The 27,730-nt window shown below is 44.3% G+C and overlaps 2 protein-coding genes across 3 annotated transcripts; one reads left to right on the top strand and one right to left on the bottom strand.

The window, feature by feature from the left end:
- Window positions 1-2,708: 2,708 nt before the first annotated feature.
- SMIM22 (small integral membrane protein 22) lies at window positions 2,709-6,547 on the top strand. 2 transcript variants are annotated; one of them, XM_033167959.1, is made up of 4 exons: window positions 2,709-2,865; window positions 4,798-4,974; window positions 5,742-5,818; window positions 6,292-6,547. In XM_033167959.1, exons 2-4 carry the CDS (start codon window positions 4,839-4,841, stop codon window positions 6,337-6,339), a joined length of 261 nt encoding a protein of 86 aa, XP_033023850.1. In that variant the 5' UTR covers window positions 2,709-2,865; window positions 4,798-4,838; the 3' UTR covers window positions 6,340-6,547. The 2 variants fall into 2 exon arrangements, with proteins under 2 accessions (XP_033023850.1, XP_033023851.1); XM_033167960.1 differs by lacking the exon at window positions 2,709-2,865 and adding an exon at window positions 3,009-3,073.
- A 1,534-nt stretch (window positions 6,548-8,081) lies between these two features.
- On the bottom strand, window positions 8,082-24,707 carry ROGDI (rogdi atypical leucine zipper). The gene is made up of 11 exons (XM_033167238.1): window positions 24,542-24,707; window positions 19,786-19,857; window positions 18,895-18,977; window positions 16,174-16,228; window positions 13,931-14,011; window positions 13,707-13,802; window positions 12,458-12,556; window positions 10,668-10,781; window positions 9,917-9,966; window positions 9,573-9,699; window positions 8,082-8,937 (listed from the first exon to the last, which is right to left on the bottom strand). Exons 1-11 carry the CDS (start codon window positions 24,584-24,586, stop codon window positions 8,896-8,898), a joined length of 864 nt encoding a protein of 287 aa, XP_033023129.1. The 5' UTR covers window positions 24,587-24,707; the 3' UTR covers window positions 8,082-8,895.
- Between the last annotated feature and the right edge of the window lie 3,023 nt (window positions 24,708-27,730).

Below are 27,730 nucleotides of genomic sequence, written 5' to 3'. Positions count from 1 at the left end.
TCTCTGTATATATATATATAAATAATTTTACACCTTCTGATGAAAAGAAAACAACATGGAGTATATCAGCTGAAGAGTTAGAAATGATTGTCAAGAGGGGGGAAAGAAAAGTATTTCATATCTATCTGTGCAATCTCAACACCTCTGCAACACCTGCCAAGACCAGAGAGGGTTTGTCTAGGTTGTTAATACGTGTATAGCACTGCTGACATGAATGGACCAAGGTCTCTAGGTCCTAAAGGGAAAAGAAAGAATTCTGAGCAACATGGAGTAAGTCAGCAATATCAAAAGCAACATGATGACCAGAAACAAATACAATATGAAAAACTTTATGGAATGATTCAAAACATCAAAACTAATAAACTGAAGTCTCTGAAAGTCTCTGAAACAGTACGAAACAGTGGTTGTTATCTGGAAACACTGTTCAGAGTTGGACATCAGAATTGGACATTTGCTGATTATACAAAGCTTCACAGCTTGTTCTCTGCCGGGTAAAGTCTGGCATCGTGATTCATTTAAGGACTTTCAGAGACTTCAGTTTTTTAGTTTTCAGTCATATTGTATTTGTTTCTGGTCATCGTGTTGCTTTTGATATTGCCGACTCACATTTTGCAACACAGGGGTTTGTTTGTTTACAACATGGAGTAAGGGCAGAAAGAGGCAAATTCTTTTTCTCATTATAATACCATTTTACCTCACATTTTTCTGGCTCTGGTTTTAGTTAAGCCCGTGCACCGTGCAAAGAATCTTGGGGACTGCGGTTTCTTAATGATGCTGAGAGTTGTTGGAAGGTCCCTGTTTCTCTCACAGAACTACAATTCCCAGAGATCCTTGGGAGGAGGCATTGACTGTTAAACCACTCTAAATTGTAGCTCTGTGAGGGTAACAGAGGGGTCTCCTAAAAACTGGTGGCATCCTAAACAAGCCACACTTCACAAGATTATCAGTGGGAGGCAATGACTTTTTAAAAGTGATAGAATGCTGCTGGGAAATGATATATAATGAAATGAAAAGGATGTCTAAAATATCGTTTGTAAAAAAAACCCAGAAGCCTTTCTTCTGGGAATTATAGGGATAGAACTGCCTAAATTGTATAGAAATTTATTCATGTACGTGACTACAGCGGCAGGAATGTTACTTGCCCAAAAATGGAAAGGAGAAGAAGTCCCAGTAAAGGAAGTATGGATACAAAAACTTATGGAATATGCAGAAATGGTGAAACTTACCAGAAGAAGAAGAAGAAATCAAGATAACAAACTTTTTTTTAAAAATAAAAGCATGAAAATGATTTATTGAATGTTTACAGATAAATTGCCAACAGATAAAAACACTGGCAGGATTATTGTAACAACCTGAAGCTATATAAGAGTATGTATATAAAGTAGATAAATAAATGAGTAAGTTAATTTGGATATGCAGAAGATATTAAAAATAAATTTAAGGAACTGCAGAAAGAGGGGGAAGGAAGTCAAGTTTTAAAATGCCAAAATGAATGTAAAATCAGTGAAACGTATATATCTGAAAAGTATAATAATTTTTAATAATAATAAATAAATAATGCATTAAATGCATAGCTGTCAACCTTCCCTTTTTTGCAATGGGAAACAGCGCTGGAATAAGGGAATTTCCCGCAAAAAAGGGAAAGTTGACAGCTATGATTAAATGTATAGTGCAGATGGGGACTAACTCATACTCAGAGTAGACCCACTGAAATTAATAAGCACATGTTTTGTTTTAGGCCCTATCCATGCTATACATTTAAAACAATATCCTAGTTTAAACAGGCATGGCTTCCCCCAAATGCTCCTTGGAATTGTAGTTTGTTCAGGGTCCTGAGAGTTGTTAGGAGACCCCGATTTCCCACAGAGCTACAGTTCTCAGAGTTCCTAGGGAAGAAGAGGGATTGGCTTTTAAACCACTCAGGTTGTCAATGTTTGGGCCGCATCCTGAAGTAGGCTATTGCCTGCAAGGTAAATAAAACAACTTCGCCATCTGCTGGACACTCAGGAAATGCATGCATACATTTTTATCCCCAGAACCAGCTCTATTCCCCAATTCCTCAAAAGCTTTCTTCTTCCTCATTCATAAGAATGTAAGAAGAGCCTGCTAGTCCAGCAACCTATTCTCACAGTGGGCAACCAGATGCCTGTGGGAAAACTGCAAGCAGGATTCAAATACAAGATCACTCTCCTCCCATGTGGTCTTCAGAAGCATTACTGCATCTGAACCGTGGAGGCAGACAATAGTCATCATGGCTTGTAGCCACTGTCCCCACAGGGCTCTTGAGAATATCAGTCAGTGTTTGAAATTTGCACTTCTCCAAAATTTGCAATGCAATTCCCCAGCCATGCAACATCTACAAAAGATGTATATATTAGGGTAAAGTGTGAAAAAAACTCATTTGTTTAGTGAAAGTAAGAAATACATTATACGAGCTGAAATTTTGCTCTGCAAAAATGTGCAGATTAGGCAAGACTGTGTGCAAAAAAAATATGAATATGAAAAGAAATTCACAATAAAATACTGATGAATTTTCATCTGGACTTTTTTTTTTTTAAAGCAAACTGATGTGGAAATGTGGAGAACTGAACCTAAGTTGGAAAGGTTGAAAAAACAGAGAGAAACCGGTACTGGCCTATGTGAATTAGGTTGGTTTGCCTTTAAACGCAAACTGATTCTAATTTCTCCCTCAACCGCTACGTAGGCTAGGAGAAGAGGATGTGTTTGCTATTTGTTTGAGCTCAGGTGGCTGCAGTTTAACTACCGGACTGGGCACTTGCTGAAACAGGAACAAGGAAGTGAAAGTGGGTGGCACGCCTACTGAAAACCAGGGAACAGCAAAACCTCACGAAGGAATACCTGCAGGTAACAATATATATATAGTTTTGTCACTTGTCATTTAAGCAGTTGATTTTCTAGGTTTCGTGTGGGTCACTTTGAGGAAGCCACTTCCTAATTTTGTTTTACTTCTCTAAGCCAAGTTAATCTCCTTCCTCTGCTCAGGTTTTGTGGACCTGGCGGATCCTAGGAAGCAAAGTAGAACAAGGAAGCATCTGTGGGGGCCGAACAGAAGGTAAGGGGCACAGCACTGTGCCAGGTGCCAGGAGCTTGGTTATCTGGAGTTGCTTATTTTTGCTGCACCCTGAAAACTGCAAAAATGTGTGTATGAAAACCGTTCTTTTGGCCTGACTGGCAAACCAGCAATTGGCCAGGTAACCAGTATCTGAGTCTGAAATGCTAGCACAATCCAGCCAGGGGCAGCTCCAAGTTTGAGAAATGGGATGCGGGTGGTGCTGTGGTCTACACCACTGAGCCTTTTGGGCTTGCTGATTGGAAAGTTGATGGTTTGAATCCCCGCAATGGAGTGAGCTCCTGTTGCTCTGTCCCAGCTCCTGCCAACCTAGCAGTTTGAAAGCACGCCAGTGCAAGTAGATAAATAGGTACTGCTGTGGCAGGAAGGTAAATGGCGTTTCCACGTGCTCTGGTTTCCGTCATGGTGTCCTGTTGCGCCAGAAGCAGTTTAGTCATGCTGGCCACATGGCCCAGAAAGCTGTCTGTGAACAAACGCCGGCTCCCTCAGCCTGAAAGCGAGATGAGCGCTGCAACCCCATAGTCGCCTTTGACTGGGGTCCTTTACCTTTACCTTTACTTTACCAGGTTTGAGTGCAAAGTATCCTTCAGTTGGACCCCTCCTCTGTCTGTGGAGCTGATGGGAGTTGCTTTTCAAAATATCTGGAGGGCAGCAGTTTGGGGGAAGGGCTCTCTCTCTCCCTGTTCCTTTATATACCACTTGATTATTTAAAAAAAGGAGGGGTGTGAGACAAACAAGTAAAAAGGGAATGTGGTGATACAGAATTTGAATGTGTTGAAGCATTTCACATGTGAGCTTTGCCTCATGTTTATTTTTTATTTTTTGTGGGATAAGGGAAGTTCATGGGGAAATGTGTCTAAAATGCCTGTTTTAGTGGTAATGCATGCAATTAGAACGTGAGGTTTTGTGCATTTTTCATATTAAAAAGAGGAAATGGGACAGAGTGGACTAAAGACTATAAACACATTCAAAACTGACACGGGTTGGGAATAATCCATCCCGAGTGCAAAAAGGACACAGGATTCCAATATGTTAGACTGCTAGAAACATAGGAAGCTGACTGATACTGAATTTGACCATTGGCCCATCTGTCTCAGCATTGCTTGCACTGACTGGCAGCAGCTCTCTAGGATTTCAGGCAGAGGACATTCCCAGTGAAATGTTGAGATGCTGGGGGTTGAACTTCGGTCATTCTGTATGCGAAGTGCAAAGCATGTGCTCTACCACCTTACCCCTAAAGTACATACATACATATCCTTTATTCGACCGATAGTCAGAAAAAAAAAAACATTTCTCAATACGAAATTAATACAGCTAAGAACATCAAAGAAACACAGAAATAAAATATGGACAGCACTAGTAAACCTTCTATAGATAACCCACATCAAGGCATTCATTTTTACGCTTCCGGCACTTGAGCGCCAGGAAGAGAAATTTCCCCTAAAGTAAGTTTCCAGACCTCATTATACTGGTTAAGGTGCCATTTGAAATAGAAGCATAGGAAGTTACTGTGTCAGACCACAGATCCATCTAGCTCAGAATTGTGGACACCGACTGGCAGTTGATCTCCGGGGATTCTGGCAAGGAATTTCCCCAAGCCCCATCAGGAGATGCTAGGATTGAACCTGGGACCTGTCTGCATGCAAAACAGATGCCGTACCACTGAGCTACATCTCCTCCCTTATCTTATTTTTCTCTATCTGCAGATAAAACAGAACACCAGAAAGGAGGCTACAGACGACCAAGTATGGCTTCCTCAGGGAAAGATTTTGGCCAAGAGCTAAGTAATCAGATCCACGATGTACTGAACCGACTGGAAAGCAAGCAGATGTTCCAGAGTGCCTGGGACATTGCGGCATTTGCCATTTTCTTTTCTTTCATTGGTAAGTTGGAGGCTGTGGCGGGGAAATGAGGAAAAAACAACAGTTGCCTTTCACAGCTGACACTGTTTTTTCTCTAGAGTAGACCTTGAGCCATGTCCCTTGATGATTTGGGCAGATCACTATGGCTCAAGCTGCTTTGGTTGTTGACGCAGAAAATCCAAATGGCCCCATCCCATAGTGGTGCAATACACACACACACACACACACACACACACACACACACACATATTGGAAGAAACTGAATTTTAAATAACTAAAGCAGCCTTGCTGAAGCTAAGCAGGTCAGGGTTTAAGCAATGCCTGGAGCTGGGAGCCCCCTCAATGTCTCTTTGAGCTCCATGAAAGGTGGGATATACATTACTAAAGTTGTCTCCACTGAACCATTTAACGGTACTGTAAAATGTGTGTCCTAGGACAGGCTACAGCTCTTCTTTGTGGGCTGCCCCCCTTTCTAGACAGGGAAATCAGAAACTGATGCATCCAAGCTATTCCATCACCAGCTCCTTTTGACTCTTCCTCAAATTATCTAGTGGCAGCCATTCTATCAGGCTGCTTCCATCTCAGGTGGTCATTATAACTTTTAAGAACTGGTGCCTGAGCTTTCCCCCTCCCTCCTCCCCTCTTTTTCCTCAAGTGCCATGTATTTTAGATTGCAAGCCAGACAACAGGGACTGATGAAATTTGTGAGCTACACCAGCAGCCTATTTTGGCTGAAGAGCATGGAAGAAAACAATAAAACATTCTAAGCAATTCTTTCTGTCTTCCAGGTGTGGTTCTCTTCATGGCCCTCATTGTTCTTATCCGCTGCTTTTGCTGTTGCTGCGATTGTGATTCATATGAGAAGGTGAACATTTTCTGGTATTACGTTCCCACACCTAAGAGCAGGGATCCTCAATCTTTCTGGGACCACATTTGGAAATCTAATTAATTATCACGGGCGCCACAATAAACCCATTTCAGAGAGGAAAACCTGGTGATGCTCATAACTCGCCCCCCCAAAAAAACCTTCCTACACCCCCTGAAACAAATGAAGAGGCAATATTTCCCAAAAAAGGTATCCCCCACCAAACTCTTTTTTTTTTAATCGCATTTTTAAAAAATGAGCAGGGGAGCATATGAGGTCATCATGATCTTGGGATGTGAGAAGTAAACAGGTAATATGGCATTAACAGATCACTTGGGCTAGAAGCAGATCCGGGCTGAAATACACAGCATAGCACTGTAGGCTGCATTCACACAAACAGGGGCAAAGTGCATTCCACACCCTTGCCCTGGATTACTGCTTGAGATTCTAAAACCTTGCTTTCCTGTACCCAGGTCCCCAGAAAAAAGGCTGGCATTGTTAACCCGGGCATGGAGCTGTAGTTTTGCCATGACTGATCACCTAAGCAACCAGGAAGAGGACCAAATGTTTGTGCTTTCACTGGATTTTCTCATCTGCACTGGAATTCACTGTAAATTGGACCTTGCCTGGGCAGGCATGTATGATTAGGGAGGCACTGGAGGTGAGATGCACCAATTGTGACAATATTTAGCCCACATCTGATTGCATATTAAACTGAATAGTCAAACCCATTCCAGGTATGAGCCTACGGTTCGGTATCTTCTGCTTTTTGATCACTGGATAGATCACAAGGCAGCAAACTCCTCTCCCAGTTGGTTTTTTAAGCCATCTAGTTTATGCTTCATTAAAGGAGGAGCAAATCAAGGTCAGCTAATCAGGTTTTCTGGCTGACTCACATAAAGCCATAGTAGAAAAGGGATCGCTCTCAACAACCATCACAGGGAATGGGTCAATGCTCTTTTCTTGTGTAGATCAAGATGCTGCATACTAATAGCAGACCTGCTGCTTCCTCTCCACCCCCCCCCCCCGCCCCCTTATACTATTTCTCACCCATGAATACTTTGGCCAACTGAGAAACCTACACTTTGTGTGGCTGGAGAAATGTGCTTCAGTCCACAAAAGATTACACCACAATTACATCAGTTAGCTGTCAATGTGCCATGATGAAATTTCCTTATTTTGTTGTAAAATGGAGCCTGGATCAGCGTGAAGTCTTTATCCTCCTGGTTTCTTACAGTCAACTGCTAATTGCAGTAATAAAGTCACATGGCTGTGATGGGGCAAGCAGCAAGAGAAGCGTTACTGCTCAAGGTTCAGTAGGTTCCAAGGAATTTGCTTTTTGGATGTTGCTGTGAACACAGATGAATGCCTCCTAATTAGTGTAGTATAGAAGTTGCATTCTGGGTCATCTTGATTTTGAACTGGGCTCCGTAGAGATTCGCCCTACAAACCAACAGCCGAGGGAGCCCCCTCAGTTGTTTCACAGTCCTGAGAGATTTCGGGGCAGCCCTTAAGCCAGGGTGGTCCAATGTGTAGCCAAAGGGCTGCATGCAGCCCTCATCGCTTTTGGTGGTCCTCAACAATATTTGAGGCCCCATCCCCAAAAAACTGCCTTCCCAAAGCAGGGTAAGGGAGGCACTGGGCTTTAGAAAGGAGATGTGGGGGCTCTGGCAGTGTCCTAGAGTCATCCTTCCCAAAGCTTCGTTAATGCTTTCCCAGCTTTGAGAAGACAAGATGACTCTAGGACGCTTGCCAGAGCCTTGCGCCTCCTTCCCAAAGCCCGACACCTCACTTAGCCAGGGCGAGGGTGGTGTGTGTGTGTGTTCAACTTTTGCCCTTGCTTCCCTCTCCCCCATGTAATGAGGCAGTGTGCAGCCCATGGGTTCAGTGTCAAAGTACTCTTGCAGCCCACTTGGTCCACCCTGCCCTAAGCAATGTCATTCCCTGCTACAAAAGTGCAACTGACACCTTCATTGTATAGTTTTTGTCATATGCTGAAGATACACACCTTTGTCCTGGCCTTTTGAGATTTTTAGGATCCTTGCTATTCATCTGATTGAAATATTGAAATTAGTTTAAAACAATTAGCATTCTACATGGTTGAAATCTGCTCTGGTGAAGGGCTGTTAAGCAATCTAATAATTAACAACAGGCAGAGTCAATGCACCCTGTATCAACTTAAGACATTTCGACTAACTCCCTCCAACACGTCATTGGGGTCTCCTCCGAAACATAGGTTTGCAACCACACAGCCACACAGCACAACGGTCAGGGATTTTTATTTAATGACAACAGCAGACCAGTTCAAGGAATGATTCGTTCAAGTTTAGCAGCAACCAACCACTCTGCCACCAAGACAAACATGTATGGTTTGCATTGCTTAGTGGTAGACAGGCATAGCGATGGCTCAATGGAAGACATGATGGAGGTGGTGCCTCTGGCTTCCCACCAAAAGAACATTGTTCCCGACGCCGCTGGGATTAAATCATAAGAGATGAATATTCCACATTGGTGCAAGATATTTGGTGGTGGTGATGGAAGGGACAGCAAACCAAAAATATGACAAGGAAGAAATGGCTCTTTGTGGCCCACCACACACACCAAGTTGGTCCCTCTTGTCATCCCTCCATAACAGTCCAGCCCTGGCTTCATTTTCCCTGTTCACAATCACACCTTTTCCTCTACTGTAGGGAAAGGGGGAGCCTGTGGCCTTCCAAGTCTTGCTAGACTTCAGCTCCCACCAGTCCCAGCCAGCATGACCAGTGGGTCAGGGACAATGGGAGTTGCAGTCCTGTGACATTTGGAGAGCCACAGACTCCCCCCATTCCCTGCACTAGCGGGTTGGGATTTAACTAGTGTTCACCAGCTTGGAAAGGAATAGGTGTACTTCTAAAGTGCTAATAAATAATGATATTCGACACATGAGGATGTCAACACTGGGCATGGTGCCTACCCAGCTGCCACCATTAACAGTGGGATCCAGTAAATCTTCACACATACACAGCTTATACAATGATTTCCTCCCGGGAAGAGAGAGAGTGACTGAAATTGCAAATGGACCACTGTTTGAGGCAGGATCAGTACAGCCTGTAGTTCCAGTAGCCAGAAAACACAGAGATCTGGAAAACAAGAGGGGGAGAGGTTGTCAGAACCCGCATCATGCTCATGCTAAAGACATCTGTTTGGGAACCCCCCCGACCTAAGGTTTCCCATCCCTGCTGTAAAAAGCTAATTGGTGTGGAATCCAAGAATGAGCAGGGAATGGGGATCCTTAATTCAAATATCACTTTTGTCACAAGCTTAGAGGTTCTCTAAGCCTCCACATCCCACCCTCCCAAATCTGAAATATGGGGATAATATCAACCTACTTTGACAGGGCTGTTGGCTCACTTTTCCTTTGCATTTTACTTGAAATAGACTTACCTGTAGGAGTCTAAATGCTTTTAAATATGCTTTTAAGTTTCACACAATCCAACGCAATTTGCCTTGCCCCCAGTGTCTCCTTTTTCTGCATCAGATACAGAACCAGCACTTCACTAAGTATACCAGTAGTAGTCAACGTGGTGCCCTCCACATGCCCACTCAGCCCCAGCTAGCATAGTTAATGGTCAGGGATGATGGCAGTGCAGCAGCTTCTGTAGGGCATCACACTGGCTGCCGCTGCAAAATACTTTCAACATCCAGAAGTCTCTCCTGGACCCCAAAAGCAAGGAATGCCCTTTGCCAACCACTCTCTCTCTTTCCACCACCCGACCTTGTCCTTCAGCTGCTGGCAGAGCTGCAGGGAGACCGTGAAAAAAACGAGGGCGTCATTCAGCCAGGGCACAACACACTCCACTTTGTGGACATGGTTCACTTCATATCTTTGGTTGTTGAACTCACTGCAGAGAGAGAGAGAGAGAGAATGAGAGAGAGAGATATGCTGGGGGGCAGGGAGGTCACACAGACAAGATTCCACCCTTTTCCTGCAGGCCTTCTTCACCATAGTGTGATGATATTTATTCATTAATTTTACTAAATGTGTATACCACCCTATACCCACAGGTCTCAACATAAAATCACAAAATAAACAATAAAAACAAAAACAACCCAACTTACAACATGGCCCCTGGGTTGTGCAGTATGGACCCTCCAGCTGGTCTGAAGTTCTGGGGGAGGAAATAAAAAATTACCACCCATGGATTTTCAAAGAAGGAAACAGTTGTTCTGTGTAGACTCCATTATAGAGGCGATGTGAATAGTGTATTTACAGTCTCCATTTTTTCTGCTTCCTTAGCATCTGTTGTCACTTCCTGACTCTTAAATTAGAGAGATATGGTGTTGTCTTCAATTAAGTTCTACCCAAGAGCAGATCCACTGAAAGTAATGGGCATGACTAATTCAGGTCCATTCATTTCAAAAGCTCTACTCTGAGCAGAACTTGCTCAGATACAACCCACAAACATTTACCCAGCTAGTCAGAGCTTGTACAATAGTCTTTCACAACACCCCATTGAAGTAATGATATTAAGAAAAAGGAGAAAGGTGTTAAGCAGCTGCTTCTGGGTCTCATCTACAATTTTGCCAAAACTATCACCAGTGAAGATCCACCAACACATTTAAAATCAAGGAGCTTGGTCGGACCTACAAATGGCTTATGACCCTCAGCTGTATTAACCACAATATTTTGCCTCTGTTAAGATTTGGAACCAATGCTCTAACGCTGACCTTCTTCCCAAGTGGTAAGGGATGTCTCCTGTGTAGGATTACAGTAGAGTAGACCCCTGCCCTGGGAGAGAGCTGTGGGTTACGTTCTATTTATTTGTATTTTAGAAGATTTATAAACAGCCCTTCAGCATCTTCCCGGTACCTTTGTAGAACTGGGTTGCAGAGCATGCAGCTGATAGACAGTCAAGCAGAGCTTATTCAGGTTGATGTAGAAATTGACGAGGATGTCTGGAGGCAGAGCAGGAGTGAACATTTTCTGCAGGGAAAGCAAAACCAGTGTATCATTAAGGTCCTTCATTTCTTACACATTGAAAACACCAGGTTTCAACACATGCAGGACTGTGAACAAGCATCTCTCGAGGACAGTAGTCTTCATTTTTTTCTCCTGACCCTGGATCCACCTTTAAATCGAACATGCATTTGGGGACCCATTCCTTGACTTTTTACTATATATTTCTATGGTGGCGGCGCAGCTGTTACGATCCACCTTAGATCAGATCGTGATTTGGTTGTGGGTTCCAGCTCACCAATTAAGACCAATGCTAGGACAAAGATTCTCAGAGTGTAAAGCAGGTCTCCCTAGAGGGGCCTGAAGTACTGTCAGGAGAGGCAAACATTCCACTTTAGGCCCTGTCACTCAATCACAGGGACAGGAGAGAAATGGAACACCCAGCAGCGGAGCATAGGCCTGTGCTGCCCAGGGTGGGCATGCTCCCAAAGGGGGCAGGGAACAGAAGGTGCCCTCCCAGGCACAGGATAGCTGCTCGGGTGCATGGAGCAGCGTGCGCGCCCGGCAGCCGGGGACGGAGTGAGCCACCAATGGCGGGCATTCGGTGTGCCGCCCACCCACAACAACCAAACCTCCTCCAGCTGTCAAAATGAAGGGGGGAGGGAATGCCACCGGCAAAGCGGCACAGCTCCCTCCCTTCACCCGAGGGCTCGGGGTAGGCTTGGGCATCACGGGCGGGCAGCGCACCAAATGTCACCCCCCTCAGCGAAGACACCCGGGGCGTTCCGCACCCCCTTTCCTCCGCCCCTGGGAATACCAACCCACCGTTTTACAACTGTTGCATCACTGCTGCAAAGATGGTGATGGATCTTTTTTCTATTCTGAAAGTCCCAATCTCTCAAAGGACACCTGGGCATATACAAATTGCCAGACTGGGCCAAGCCCACTGGCCCATCTGCATCAACATCTTTGGTGTCAACAATGACAGGCTGGCGCTCCCTGACCTAAAGATTTCAGGAGTTAAACAAAGAGCAATGCATCAGGGGCCACCTGTTAATATTAACGAGAGGCAGAAACATCCAGTTTACCAAAACTACTGCACTCCCAAGTGCAAAGAGTTCCTCCGCTCCTATTTGTAACAGTTCTTTTCTCATCACATGCAGTCACAGGAAACTTTGTGAGCAAAATTTGCCCGCTGCAGCATGCCAGAAGCCCCCGTCTAGCAGCAGCCATCAGCTCCTTGGGGGGTGGGAAATCTCAGAAGGGCCCACTGCATCTGTCTCCCCCATTGCCAACGTTGAACAATTTACCACATCATGTAAAGTATTACTAGGGAATGGATTTGGTTTCCCTGAGCTTTGCATGTTGCAAGCAACATTCTAGTCCTCATGGATGTGCAATTTTTTTTAAAAATGTCCAGGAAATACATTCTCAAAGCAACTTTTTTAGGTAGGACTTTCAGAGTTTAGAAGGATGGAAGCCAAGGTGGGAGGGTGGCTACTACTACTTCTTGACTTCTGTAGCCTTGTTGTTGCCAATAACTTAAAACCTAAGCCATTCACACAGTACAGCAGGTCTAATGCAAGTATACGCAAAGCTGGACTTTTCTTAGAGCACAACTAAGATTACTCTTAACAAAGATTTGAGTGGGCTGGAGCAGGTGTGTGCTTATCCCTTCCTGAGAGACTGACAAAGGAAGTTACCGTAACACCACTAGAGGCGATTTCTGGCAGAGTCAAAGTAGCTGGAGTGGTGAGCCGATTCCGAGCTCTTGTCAACTGCAGCATCACTGCATCCATCAACTGGTGTGGAGAGAGGAGGAGGAAGGCAGACAGAGAGAGAAACCCACAATTTTATTTAGGCTGATCCAGAGATGTGGCTGAAAAGTCTTAAGTCATATGACGTTACTCCAAAATGGCTTTCAGTGTATCAAGAACCCTGGCCTCTCAGGTACCCCGGAGCTTTCTTCATATGCACAAATCATAATTGATGCGTAGGGTCAATCAGAAACATTTCGTTTGAGTGTTAGCAAGAAACTGCCCCCAAAACAAACTGCCTTCCTGGATTAGGTCAAAGGTTCCTCTAATCTCCCTGCCACCAACTGCCCTGTGAGCAGGACCCCAGGAGAAGGTGGGAAGGAGGTGAAGACCACACCAAGGCCTGCTCTAGCTGGACTATCACCCTTCTTTCCCCTGATTATTCTACCACCAATTGCCCTGTGGGAAGGATCCTGATGACTTTATGTGTGGATATTGTTCACTGAGGTTTTTGAAAATGTGGGCTTCTAAACAGCCTTAGAATAATTTGCATTCTGAAAGGTGGGATTGAAAAATGGTATCAATAAATAAATTAAAGTCCAGTATTCTATTAACAGCTATGGACAGCCAGGATTCTTACAAGCCAGATATCCTACCTCTGAGCATGGAGGCTCTATTTACTATCTAATCTATCTAAGTCAATGGTCATCACTACACCTTCTATATTAATTTCCCATTGCACACGTCTGAAACCTATTGTGACCTACGTGAAAAGGAAGAAAAACCCTTCTGTGTAAGGGTAAGTTATGCCTCTGAATACTGGATGGCTGTTGCCTTCATGCCCTGCTTGTGGGCATCTCTGAGTCATTTAACTGGAGACGAGATGGGCATTTGGCCTGATCCAGCAGAGCCTTTAAAAGTTCTGCTGGTTGCATACTAAGCCAGAGCAGTAGTGCCGTCTAGCCCAGTGCTGTCTGCTCTGGGAACAGCTTTCCTTCCCTGTTCTATGACCATTTGCCCTTTAACAAGAGATGCAAAGGACAGAATCTGGCACCAGATGCATGCTAAACATGCGTCCTGTCAGTGCCATCAAGCCACAGCTCTGTCCCACAATTGTTCCAGTCGTAGGTGAGGTGTTCGCTCATCTGGAAAAGTGACTGTTGCCAAGGAGAACGGAAGCAAGCACAATTCTCACCTTGAGGACCTCACATCCTGTCTTGAACTGGTAATTGGCGCCTCTGTTGGTAAGCAGGTAGATCGCTTGGTTGACATGATTCCTTGCATCCTGGATCTGAAAAAAAGCACAAAGGGAAGCCCGTCAGCATGCTGGGCCAAACAAGGCAGAAAGAGTTTTGAACCTAGAAGCACACAAAATCTGCACGAATAAGATGTAAGCAGATGGGTTTGCAGTCATCATACCTGTTGGAGTTTCCATTGTTTATCATCCCGGAATGCAAAGTGCAGGAGTTGGTTATTCCTGGGCATTTTTAAGTTAATATCCTGAGAAACAGAGAGGGGTGATGAAGGGTGCATACACACACCATACATTCATAGCAGTTCCCTACTAAGGAAAGTCTAGCAGAGACTACTCTGACCCTCCCACCCTATTTCTGATTACTGAGATCAAGACGCTGAGTCCTGGAAGTACTGTATCAAGGTGCTACATTTCTATAGGAACAACAAGCTGGAGAAAGCACCTTTTCTGAGAGGCTCCTGTCAGCAGGCAAAAAACATTATTCTGTTTGATGCCTATGTGGTATTAGGGTTTAGGATTGACAATCAGATAGCCCATTAATGGCCATTTTCAGCCCCACACTGGATGCATCTGCTAACCAGTAGTTGGTTAACTGGCTTGGGAAAGTCAACAGTGGCAGTCATTACATCAAGTTACAGAGCAAGGAAGAAGGGTTGTTTTGTCACCTCTGTTGAGGAACCAGCTGCCTCAACTGTCACCTAGTGGCAGCTGTTCCATCAGGCCACCTGAACTGTTTCTATTCTAGCTAGCCCTTTAGAAGAATTGTAACTTTAAGAGCTGGGGACTGAGCTTCCTTTTTCCCTCCCTGTTCTTTTCCTCTTGTGTGTCATGTCTTTTATTGATCTTTCTATGCTGCTCAATGCCTTTTTGGATAAAGAGAGGGGTCAAATTATTTGAATTACCTGGTGCCAAGTAAATCTCTAGCTCTGTGCAATACCTGGCTCACCTTAACCACTGCAGCAAAAACAAGCAAAGTCCTCAAATAACCAGTGGCCCAGGACCTTGACTTTCCAGGGGCCTCAGTAACATACTGAAAGGCTGTGCCTGGTTGAACAGTTAACAAACTGTAGAGAAAGATGCCACCCCCTCCTGGATAAATCACTGAGAAGCCACAGTTTAGCAGGTAAGGAACTTGAGAAGCTGCAAGCTCTCAAATAAAAATACTACCGTATTTCAGGAATTACTGAAGTGGCACCTCCAGGTGTCTGCAGAGGCTTTGCCTGGCCCCAACAGGGCCCCCTCCCTACAGTTAAGCTTCAAAGCAGCACTCTGTTGTAGCCAGTGGGACAGGTTGTAATATGTGCTTGACTGTGGTGGTGTGTGTATGTGTGGTGCCCGCAACAGTTTCTCCAGTTTGCAAATGTGCCCCAAAAGTTTGGTGAGCAGTGTTTCCCAAACTTGGGTCTCCAGCTGTTTTTGGACTACAACTCCCATCCTCAGCTAGCAGGACCAGTGGTCAGGGATGATAGGAATTGTAGTCCCAAAACAGCTGAAGACCCAAGAATGGGAAACACTGATTTGGAGCATGCAGTAGTTCTACAGTTCATGGGACACACACACACACACAGTCAAATTCCTCTCTTGGGTTTATTGTTACCAACCCCTTTGGGATTAGAGGCCATGCTGATCTGCATTGCAGCAATAGTGAACTGAGGCTGAAAGAAGTTTGCTTAACCATCTGGGGAATCTACAACCAGGCCTCAATAACAATCCTAAGAGATCTGCATGGTATGTTGCCTGGCACTGATGGTGTGTTGGCTGCATTGCTGACATGGAAACCAAAAGCAGCAGGTAACTGTTGTGCATGAGCAGCCTGAGCAGCAATACCAGGGCAGGGGTTTCATGGTCACTGCGGCCTTTGAAAGAAAATTCAGCAAGGTAATTGGCAAGGGCTCATGTGAGCAAATGATACCAGTGAGTTGGTTATTTATCTGATTATGGCAGAGATGCATCTGTGCCATACATTCACAGCATTCTTACACCACTTCAAACAGTTGCAGCTTCCCCCAAAGAATTAAGGGAGCTTTAGTTTGTTAAAGGCTCTGAGAGCTGTTAGGAGACGCCTCTATTCCATTCTTAGAGCTACAATTTCCAGAGTGGTTTAACAAACAACCTCTCTACTCAGGGTACTGTAGCTCTGGGAGGGAACTAGGAGTATTCTAACAAATCTCAGCACCCTTAACAAACTACAGTTCCCATGATTCTCAAGGGGAAGCCACAACTGTTTAAACTGCTGTAATAGTACTTAAATGTATAGCGGCCCAAGTGAAAAATAAGCTGGAATTCCTCCAAGAGGAGATCTGCTGACATGCCAAGAGTGTTGGAAGGAGATGAGGTTTTCTTGCCTGGCACCATCAGGGAGGTACCCACTCCCTACCATGTGAAACTCGCATGAGCAAATACTCACAGCCTGGCACAAGGCATCTCCCTGAAGTGTCAGGACTCCCTTCACCTGGTCAGTGCTGAAATAAAAGGCAGTGTTGTTAACATGGATAATAAAATGCATCTAATTCTCACGGGTGTTTGGGGATGTATATACGCAAGCAAACACAAATGGTTCAAAGAGCAAGCCAGTGTTGTTCAGAGATTAGACATTTACAGTTCTAACTTCCTCAGGGGAATAATCAGGAATAGACAGCATAAAGAAAGACTTGTGCTATTTCCTGGTTTTCTCTCAGTTGCCAACATACTGCAAACAGCCTCCTTGTATAATTGTGGAAAGTGTGATTGAGCAAAACAAACTGTGTTTGTTATTTAGACATGAATCGTCTTTGTTTCTGCAACAGGAATGTGACCGTAAAACTGGGATTGGTTAAGGATCTGATGACAGGATGCACACTGCTCTCAATGAAGTACCAAGTATGGTGGGTCCTCTGTAGCAGTGCATCATCTTCAAATGTAAGCTGGGAAAAGGAATGGATGGATTCTGTGGGCATTCAATCTGGTGGAGGAAGGGGTTCAGCTCCCCACCCCCCAAAAGAGCAGATTCATTGTTTATTAGGATGGGTAGGCAATAAACCTTTACAATGTGATGGCAGCGCAATGTCTCTGTTCTATTTTTAAAAACTTTTATCATGCCAACATACCAAACAGTGGTAGAGACACAGATAACAGACCAGCTCTGCTTTGGCTTAACCCCAATTGACCTGGATGCAGCATCGTTCTGGGGCATTTTGAGGGATGGAAAATATGGCAGCCACCAATAGTGATCACCATGTTTCCTTCCTCTAAAGTGTCCTAAAATGACACTGCATTCAAGTCATTCTGCAGCTACAAAAAAGATGTTCAGGCTGCAGAGAGTAGAACTGTACTGTTACAGGCAGCAGTGCTAACAAAAAAAGGTTAAAGAAGCTGCCCATCCACCCCCACATTGCTTAAGTAAGAGCCCTCCATGATGGCATCAAATTTTTAGTATGTATTACCCCTCACAATCAGAGAAATGGCCAGTTTGCGGTCTCTGAATAAGGCTTGCGAAATGTGGGAGGGGAGCATTTTGGCACAGCCCTACCTCAAAAGTCTCAATGCTGTTATATCCATAGGCAGAGGAAGAACAGACAACAGCTAGAGGAAATGGGAGTTCTCTTCATCCCCCCCCCAGCCTGTTTTTGCACATGTGCCTGAGCAGTGGGTTCAGAAGTGTCCACCCACCCACTTGGGCATTCAGCCCTTTATGGAAACAACAAGGCTGAAGACCAGAGCCAGGGGAGGGGCACACATCTTTCTGATTGCTTTGCACCTTTCTAGTGGTCCCCTTTGAAGAATTTAAAACACATCTTCTCCTATATAGCCCTGGGGCTTTTAAAAAAACAAAGCAAAAAACTGCCATTGTTATTTATACTGTATTTATATGTTATTTGTTATTTATACTGTACGTCTTAAGGTGTTGCAGTTCGGAAGGAGCTTACAATCTAAATAGGGTGGGGGAAATGACCAAGGGTAGGAGAGACAGACAGATGGATCAGTAATGAAGGCAAGCACTGCAACATGCGATTAAAGTTTGGCTACTGTTGGGAATGAGGACCAAGGGGGATAATAAACCTAAGGGTAAGCAGAAAAAGTGGTTTTAAAGCAGGTGTTTGGAGGGAGACTTGACCTAGCATACACCAGAAGAGGGGTATCTCAGGCCAGGATACATGATGCCGCTCTCCACACCCGTCTGGCCCTTGGGATTCTCTCCAGGCCACACTCCTCACTGCTCTGTACCCTCCTTGAGGTATTTTGCCTTGCCGGAATGTGATAATGCCTCTTGCTTGCCTGGATGGAGAGATGTGTATGTGGAAACTTATGCATGGTTGGAATCTAGTCTACTTTTACAAATCTATGGCTCCACCCACTTTTGCATCTGGCACCACCCACCACGACCACAGGGCCCTTGGGTTGAAAAAGATTCTTAGCTCCTAACATACACACGCAGCGAACTTATTCCACACAAGGGGGGCAGGCAGCAAAGGAGAATGGATGGAGCTATTGAAGGGCAAGAATGAGAGCATATCAGCTCCAACGTGTGCTTCTAATTTAAACTTAATTAATTACATGGGTGGCACTGTGGGTTAAACCACAGAGCCTAGGGCTTGCGATCAGAAGGTCGGCATTCGAATCCCTGTGACAGGGTGAGCCCCCGTTGCTCGGTCCCAACTCCTGCCAACCTAGCAGTTCGAAAGCACGTCAAAGTGCAAGTAGATATATAGGTACAGCTCCGGCGGGAAGGTAAACAGTGTTTCCGTGCGCTGCTCTGGTTCGCTAGAAGTGGCTTATTCATGCTGGCCACATGACCCGGAAGCTGTATGCCGGCTCCCTTGGCCAGTAAAGCGAGATGAGCATTGCAACCCCAGAGTCGTCCACGACTGGACCTAATGGTCAGGGGTCCCTTTACCTTTACCTTTACACTGACAGAGGCTGAATAGTTTACTAATCCTGACTCACAGAGGCTTCCTGAGATGCTCCCTGAGAAACAACTTTTGTATGAGCAGCATGGTGTGGTGGGAAGTGGCGATGTAAGCTCCCAGACTTAGCTTCCCCCTCACTGGCTGGCCTTAGCCAAGTCCACTTTGCTGCCCCTCCCCTCTATAGCTGCTATAAGGAGACAACAGCTGCAAATCATGTTGCCCATGAAGATCTCCATACATACTTTGAACTACCCAGAATGAAGTTCTCCTGCTTGATGGGTCCCTCTGAACCGCTCACAGGCAAAGTAAAGCGATGAGAAGCTTCCTGAGCAAGAAAGAAGCAGAGAAGAATGAGTGCCGCAGACACCAGCTGTCTCCCAAAGTTTCTTCTCCTTCTCCTTCTCCTTCTCCTTCTCCTTCTCCTTCTCCTTCTTCTTCTTCTTCTTCTTCTTCACTTCTCTATTGTTTTTAAATACTTTGAACAGATCCATCAGTGTTTCCTGTTTCTGGGAAATTTAATTCATCTCATGAACTTTAAGTACTTCACAGCTATCTATCTACACACATAATTATTGGCTCAGTTAAAAAAACACCATGAGTAATCTTCATTCATCCACCTGAACAGACACAGTGTAGCCACCAAAAGCGGAAGTCTTTCAATCTCTCTCTGAAGTTGTAATTCTGATATCTGGGCTGGGGCTAGGGTGAGAAGAGGACAAATCTGCAGTACACAATTTGAGTCCTTTTTTCATCTCTGCTACAAAGCTGGCCTGGCATTCGGCTCTTTGCTGGTGAAATTAGTGCATGGCCATGGCTGGACACCATACTTGTGTATTCTGGTATCATCATAAGTAGAGACCAGCATTTGGCAACCCAGTGCCCTTCAAATGTTTTGGACTACAACTCCCATCAGGTGCAGCCAGCACGATGCTGGCTGGGGCAGACAGGAGTTGTGCTCCAAAGCTTATGGAGAGCACAAATTTTTGCCAAAGGCAACCAAAACTAAGAACCCATAGCAAGTTTGAAATTGTTTTGTACTGGAACGAGAGGCCTGAGAGGTTGCTAGTATGCCCAGTACCTGCTTCAGACAAAGAAACACACAGTCAGAAGAAATATCATTTTTTGGTAAATACCTTCAGAATATCTTGCAGCTGCCGTAGGACAGCATGAACCTCCTCTCGTAAAAGCCACTTGAACTCCTCTTCCTGCAGGGAAAGAAAATATTTATTAAAAAACCCCTGCATTTATACTCCACATTTATATAATATGATTCACTGAGAATTTTCGAAAGATATTTAGTACTCCAGTGCTACTCTCCTCTCTGTTTCTCCACTCATAAAACCATAGACTTGTGGAATTGGAAGGGACCTTAGGAATCATCTAGTCCAACCCCCTGCAATGCAGGAATATGCAGTTATCGCACGCGTGGATCAAACCTGCAACTTTTGTGTTACCAGCACCACCCTCTAACCAAATGAGCTATCCACTCACATCATCACACATAAATGAGTAAGTTCTGCTGAAACTATCCAAAGACATTTAGAATACTTCTGATGATGCACTTTTAAAAATGAAGATCTTACCCAGGCAGCAAGCTATGCAAATTAACCAAACATTTTTATTTAACATTCTTGCAAGTTTCACATGATTTTATTTTGCCTAGAGACTACAGGGTTTTCATTCATATTCAAATCAACAAAGAAGTGAAGAGTACACAGGCAATGGCAAAATTGCTTCCTCCTCTCCATTTCTCAAGCACAGAGGGGGATTTCACAAGCTCTTATTGAGTCAGCAAGGCATAGGGTGTCTCCTTGGTTTAGATGGATCAGGTTCTGCTCTGAGAGGGCAATACCTCTGCTGTCCTGCTCTCTCTGCTGAGAAAAAGCCACTCTTTGTTAGCCCTACTCAAATTAGAACTGATGGACAAGACTAAAACATATCCATTAATCTCAATGGCTCTACCCTTTTTGTTGTTGGTGTTTTTACAGTTTTGTGATCAAAGTGCCACAATTCATAGCTTAGATTTTCTACTGCACAAATTGGGCCATACCGATAGAAATATTTGGAAATCCAACATTTACCTAAATAAATCACCCCTGAGCCTTATAGTTGCAGAGACATGTACCGGTACTTCCAGCAAGGCTTAACTTTGAACTGAGCATACCTCCTAGTCCCTTCCCCACAAATCAAGGTCTTACCACCACTCCTCAATTTATTAACCTGGTTCCGACTTTGACAAAATAAACTGTGAACCCCCCCCCCCGCAACATCTTTCCCTATCATGCAATGACATCTCAATGCATGTTCCCAAATAATTCTGGAAAGGTTTGGTTCAAAGAGGAAACTAACTATTCACAACGCTGACAACAATCCACTTGTTTACACAGGAGTGAATCCAAAAGCACCACATGGCTTCAGATAAACAGAAGCACTGCTGGATCCAGACCACAGTAAGACTATCTCCCCAAGGGCACCTTGAACATTCTTCTCCAGCTGTTATGAACACAAACAAATTCTTTCAGAGCCTCTTGAACCTTGACAGCACCTACACAGCTTTAATAATTAACTTGCATCTATTTCTAAGAGGCTGTCTTCATTTACTTTTAAGGAAAAAGGCACAGGGTAGGAGCCAAATCTTAACTCCCACCACCCAACCATGTTCTCTGGGGAACCTCTTAGGTCCCAGCTGTTAGGTTCCTCTTCATTTATGCATTTCTACTTGAATACAGATGTCTCCAGATCTTCTGCATTTAACAGCTGATCAGAACCATTGAGTAAAACCCCTAAAAGTGCCCATCTGATACTGAGAGTTTGCTAGGAATACATTTCCCATGCTGGGCATGCACACAGGTTACTTGATGTAGAGTTTCCCACCTGTGCAGCAGTCTGTCATGTTGTGCAGTTTAAAACTGTACTTCAAGTGTGGAAATGAACCATAAATCACTCCCACTGGGTAAGGGTGAATCTGTTTAGGATCAAGGAGTTCACAAACAAACAAATGCTGCATGTAAACGGAATAACCCTTTGCAACTAAGGCAACTTGCTCTAGGATGAAGCATTCCTTATGACGTTGGGAGACATTGTGTTATTCAAATGAACACAGTGATATGAACTGAGAACATGCAGCATAGAACTGGTGAACTAATGTTTAAACAATGCCCCAAGCAATTTGATTAAGGGCCAGAACAGCCTTAGTGGCACCAGCAACACATGGGACCTAAACAAATAAATAAATGCTTTGTTTCAGGTCTCAAGTGATAAATGCTGCCACATTAGATTTATGTATAAGACTCTGGAGAAACTTATAAAGCAGGAATGGGGAACCCCAGGCCTGTGGGGCCAATCTTTATTTGGCCCTCAGGAGGCCCTCCACCCCACACGCTCCTCGAGTGCTTTCACCTAACTGAAATGTGTCCCTAAACTGTGATGCCTCTTTGCTTGCCTGGATGAAGGGTGGAGGTGTGTGCGTGGAAACTTTTGCATGGTGGAATGCAAGGTATTGCACAGAGACATGATTCACACTTTCAAGGCCCACTTTTGCATTTAGCCCTATCCGCTGAAAAGGAATGCAACCCTCAGGATGAAAAAGGTTCCCAACTCCTGCAGTAAAGTCTTCTATTGATGATAAAGCAAAAGTAAGTATTCTGGCACCTTAATAGACTAACAAATTACTATGGTATAAACTCTAGGCCTGTACAGTTGAAATCAACAATACTTTTGGTGGATCCTAGCATATAGAACCATATATGCTAAGATTTCAAGTACTTTAGCAGACAAGTGTTTGGTGCAGAAAACACTGTAGAGTTTGCAGATTCCTGAGAAACCTGAGGCATGTCTCAGACCCTCACAGCTCCAGTTAGGATCAAATCTATCAATCTTAATTTTCATCTGAAGCTGCAAAGCAACACACTGGCTATTCAGTGATACTTCACTCCCAAAAATATACCTTCTTTTACAATAATATCCAAATAGCAAAGTGACAGACCTTGCTTCTAATTCAGACCTTTCAGCAACAGCTGTGAATGGCATTTAAGAATTCATTAAGGGAATGCAGAAAACCACTGTACCATCCATGTGTCTTACAGAACCAATGATGTTTCATTGTGCTAGAACTCAACTGTCAACATTTGTGGATTCAGGCTTAAAGTGCAGAACTCTGAACACAAACAAACAGAGATTGACAAATTTAGAGAGGATCATTCCATCAGCTCTCCTGGTCAATTCTTGTTAAGTAGATTCTCCACATCCAGAGGCAGTACATCTTTGGACACAACTACAGGAGATCCCAATCATCACGAAACCTTGCTTCTAATCAGTGGCCTCTGGCTGGCAGTGAAGGAGAGAAAACGCTGGACAAGAGGGACTATTTGCTCAATTCAGTAAGGAGAAGTTAATGTTGATGTTATTGCTACCTGCTTGGGGAATGCAAGACAGAGTCTGGGCATATACATGCAGCAGAAGGAAGTGGTAAAGAATCCACAGATGGCAGGATGGACTGTACCTTTTTGGACTGTATGTGTGCAGGAAATAGTTTTATTTAATGGTCCCATGTCTTTAAAAAAATCATTGTAACTAGAACACTAGCAAGGATCAGGCTGGGCAAGAAAACTTGGCCCTGGTGAAGCGGCATTTTGAGACATCAAAGAAGCTTTCAAAAAAAGCAATGACTTCCACATCTTGCAGTGTAAAATGCTACAGTCATACTATCACCAACTCAAAGGATGACAGAATCTCTGCTGGTTTGGACAGGAGTCCACCTAGTCTAGCATCATTTCCAACATGTGTCAAACAGAGGCCTCTCGCAGCCCTTTCTGGATAGACTAGGAATCTAAATTGGGACCTTTTGCATGCAAAGCATATGCTCTGCTACTGTGCTACAACCCCTCCCTGCTCCATTCTTTTGCTCTGCCTAACCTACTTCAGAAGACCAAAGAAGCCTGCGGCACACTAATGCCTACAAAATTATTATGGCATCAGCTTGTGTGGACTACAGTCCACCCCTCCTGTGTAACAGGCACACATGCACACACAATGTTTGGAGGAATGAGAGGGCAAGGAAATGCAGAAAAGACAAGTGCTAGAGACTCAACATCCTCTGGAAATCACGATCACACAGATATGCTGGAAGATAAAGTGGGGTCCCTTGCAGGAAGAAAGGAACTTTGCCCACTACCCTGAACTCCTTGGAGGAATTGTTAAGTGGGGTGCAAATCTTATCTAACGTGAGTGGTTTTCAAATCATGTCCTGGAGTTCCTCGGGTGATTTTATTCCTCAAAGAGGAGATCAGCAACAGTGAACAAATTGCCCATGAAGACAGAATGCATCAAGTCACAAACTCTTGGGCTGGACTCCTTTAAATGTGCAGCTAAAACTCTCAGGCCAGTTTTATTCGGCAATTCATAGAAAGCAAGGGAAAGAACATAAACAGAGCTTGGCTGCTGGATCGGGACAATGGCCCATCTAGTCCACCATCCTGCTACCCCAGTGGCCAACCAGATGCATCTATAGGGAAGCCCACAAGCAGGACCCGAGTGCGACAGCACTCTCTCGGTGCTAGCGAAGAGCTGGCAACATTTTTCAGGATGGTGACGACGACGACGACGATAAATATCATTACGAAATAGGGTAATTATAATTTCAGGGGGGAGAGGTGCTGGGTAGTGACGTCACGCACAGCCGATGCCGGCGCGGGTGACGTCACGCACGGCCCCGCTCCACACCGAAGGGGTTGAGCCAGGCAGAGCCGCCGTCGGTCCCTCAGGGCTGAACAGAGGTGCCTCGGCTTCCTCGGCCAAGTGGGAAGGAGACGCCGCCGCCGCATCCGAACACAGCAACAGCTGCAGCTGCTGCAACAGCAACGCGTCCGGCCGCCACAGCCGCTCTCTCACCAGTACAGCCCGCTCGGCCGCGCTCGCCAGCGCCGCCATCCTCATAGCCGCGCCGCCTCTCGTCCGCCGTTCGCAAGACCCAGGTCGATAACCGCCTCACGGAGATGCTCCACGGACCCGACCGCTTGACTTGAGGCGATGCGTGAAGCGCGGGCTCTTCCCTCCCCTTCGCTCCTTATTGGGCAGGAGCTTCGAGAGAAGACGTTCTTATTGGCCAGTTCTTAAAGGCCTTCCCTAGACGCCTCCGCGAGGTCCCGCCCACTTCTCGGCTTTTAAATAACCCTAGAGATAGGAGGAGTTTACAACCACTTCCGGCCTGAACGTTGTTGTTATCTCTCTCTCTCTCTCTCTCTCTCTCTCTCGGTGCCTTTGTATTTATCAATGCCAAATGGGTTTTACCATAGAGGTTGGTGCCAAGAGCTAGAGCGGTATTACTTTGCATTCTAAGGACGTCGTGGGTAAAGTTGTGGTGCTTCAGTTCTCACCGGAATTTCGGAAGAGTGATAGCGGTATAGAGACTATATACGGTAGTGTGTTTTATCTCTACGTTTCAAAAATTGAAGCCTAGCAACCTGGAAGTCAGGCGACACTCATTGGCCTGGAATGTTATTTCTGCTTTCCTACTTTTTCCAGCTTCTGAGGGTTGTGGCGTCATAGAGCCCTGAAGTAATAAAGCAGGCTAGTCCACCCAAGCGTTTTTTGGGGATGTAGAGGGAGAATTGTGAAAATAATCAAGGGCAGATAATGTGAAATCCACCCATTTTTGTGCATATTATTTAAAACTGTATCCAAGATAAAAGGATAAGAGCACCGTACAATTCTCTTTGTTTCCAAAGCGCAGTTGAGTGCTGGTCAAAACGACATTATTCACAACCAAGGAGGCAGGAAAAACCCTGCAGTAGTAATTGACTGCTCGAAAACAGCCACAGAACGGGGAGGGGCATGGAATGGAGAATGCTGAAAAGACATACCTGGATAGAACTCTCGAACAGGTACATTTCATCCCACAACACACCAAATATAATTCAGATTAATATTGTAAACTAACGGGAGTTATCGCATCCAAATTATAAACCATATGGCACTTCTTTGATTGGCATTAAGTTCCCAGTGAAATTTGTTGTTTAGTCGTGTCTGACTCTTTGTGACCCCATGGGCCTAAGCATGGGCCTAGTTTCTGGCCATGAGTTAGTGGAGTTGTTGTTGTTCAGTCGTTCAGTCATGTCAGACTCTTCGTGACCCCATGGACCAGAGCACACCAGGCACGCCTATCCTTCACTGCCTCTCGTAGTTTGGCCAAACTCATGTTAGTAGCTTCGAGAACACTGTCCAACCATCTCGTCCTCTGTCGTCCCCTTCTCCTTGTGCCCTCCATCTTTCCCAACATCAGGGTCTTTTCCAGGGAGTCTTCTCTTCTCATGAGGTGGCCAAAGTATTGGAGCCAGTGAAATAGTCACCATAAATTCTTCAGCTTGCGCTTTCCTTCTGTTTATATCCCACCTCTCTTTCCCAAGGTTGGGAGACAGTGACTGGGCCAATGATACCCAAATTAGTTTTATGGTTGAGAAGGTACCTGCATCAAGGATCTCCATATAATCTAACCACAACAGCAAGCAACTTTTGTTCCCAATGCTATTTGAAAAAGAAAGTTGTTTACTGACATGATTTATCATACCACTGTGAAGTTACTTTTTCTATAGTGTATAGCAGAAATTTGCTTCCAAAGACTTCCTGTTTGAACCAGTTTGTATGAGAAATAGATTGTTTTTTAGGGAAATGGATACTCTCATTCTTGAAGTGTAGTATTAAACAAGTTGATGTTTAATACTAAAGATAAACAAGTTGTATGCCTAAACAGAACCCCCATATTTAAATATTTACACAAAACAAAACTTTGTGCTAAAGTTGGCCTCTATCCACTTCAAAACGTATCCAACCTGTTTGGGTAGCAATGTCTTAAAGGAGGGAGAACAGGAAATTCTTGCTTCCTACTTTGCTGCAGCACACAAAAATCACTGTGTAGCCAAATAGACATGCATCAACAATCCCAAAAGCCAAAGGCAGGCAATTCTTCTCATTAGGATCAACTAGCCAAGTCATTTTATTATGGTCAATAACCAGTATCAAGACAAAACAAAATAGAAAATTCTTTCCAGTAGCACCTTAGAGACCAACTGAGTTTGTTCTTGGTATGAGCTTTCGTGTGCATGCACACTTCTTCAGATACACTGAAACAGAAGTCACCAGATCCTTAAATATAGTGAGGGAGTGGGGAGGGGTATTACTCAGAGGGTGGTGGGAATGGGTGATCATTCTGGGATCTGAGTGTATAAAAGTGTGAAGTGTATCTTCAGTTTTAATACAGGAAAAACGTAACATTGTGCTCTATGTATCAAAAGCAAGGGGAATATTAGGCTTAAAACTTTTGATTTAATGGCTGGTGCAGGGAGAGAAAAGAGAATATTGGTGGGGAGAGTTTAGAAACAGAGAAGTAACATTGTGTTACCAAGAAAGGTTTTATTTCCTTTTGCCAGTAGCTTTGTTAATTGCACAAGAAAAAAAATCATTTCTTCTGTTTTTGCCATTTAATCATCACCACACATCCTATTCTGAATGACAAACGTTAATTAAAAACAAGGCAAAAAATTAAAAAAAAATTCACAACCTTAATTAACTATAGATCGGTCATTGAAGGAGAGGGAATTAAAAGAAAATGCTTTTTTTCTTACAAGCTTTCCACAAGTGTCACATTTTTTTTTCTCTTTAAAAAGGATCCAGAATAAAAAGCAACTGCTAAAACAGAAATCCCCATTAAAAAGTAACTTTACAGTATTGTCAACAATATTAAGACAACAATGACCAAGCCAGTTCAATCACACAGTCTTGTAATCCAAGCTTCCCCTCCTGCAACACCAACAGCTGGAATCTGAAGGGACCCACCCACAAAAAACCATTTTGAAGAAATTGGCTCCTGAAGGTGAAAAACTGAATAGAATGAAACAGCGAGTCTTGCGGCCCCTTAAAAAAATACACCACAAATATATTGTGGCATAAAACCTGTGGTCCATAGCACACTTCTGACCTGTGAAAGTTTATGCCACAATAAAAGCTTTAAGGCACCACAACTCGCTCCCGTTTTGCTGCAAGAAATGAAGACGGCTATTCTTCTGAAGTGGCATTTGAGACTGC

Source organism: Lacerta agilis, chromosome 13, assembly GCF_009819535.1.
Source record: "Lacerta agilis isolate rLacAgi1 chromosome 13, rLacAgi1.pri, whole genome shotgun sequence".
Classification (NCBI taxonomy): domain Eukaryota; kingdom Metazoa; phylum Chordata; class Lepidosauria; order Squamata; family Lacertidae; genus Lacerta; species Lacerta agilis.
The sequence above is the reverse complement of the archived record's forward strand: the minus strand, read 5'-3'. Positions and strand labels throughout refer to the sequence as shown.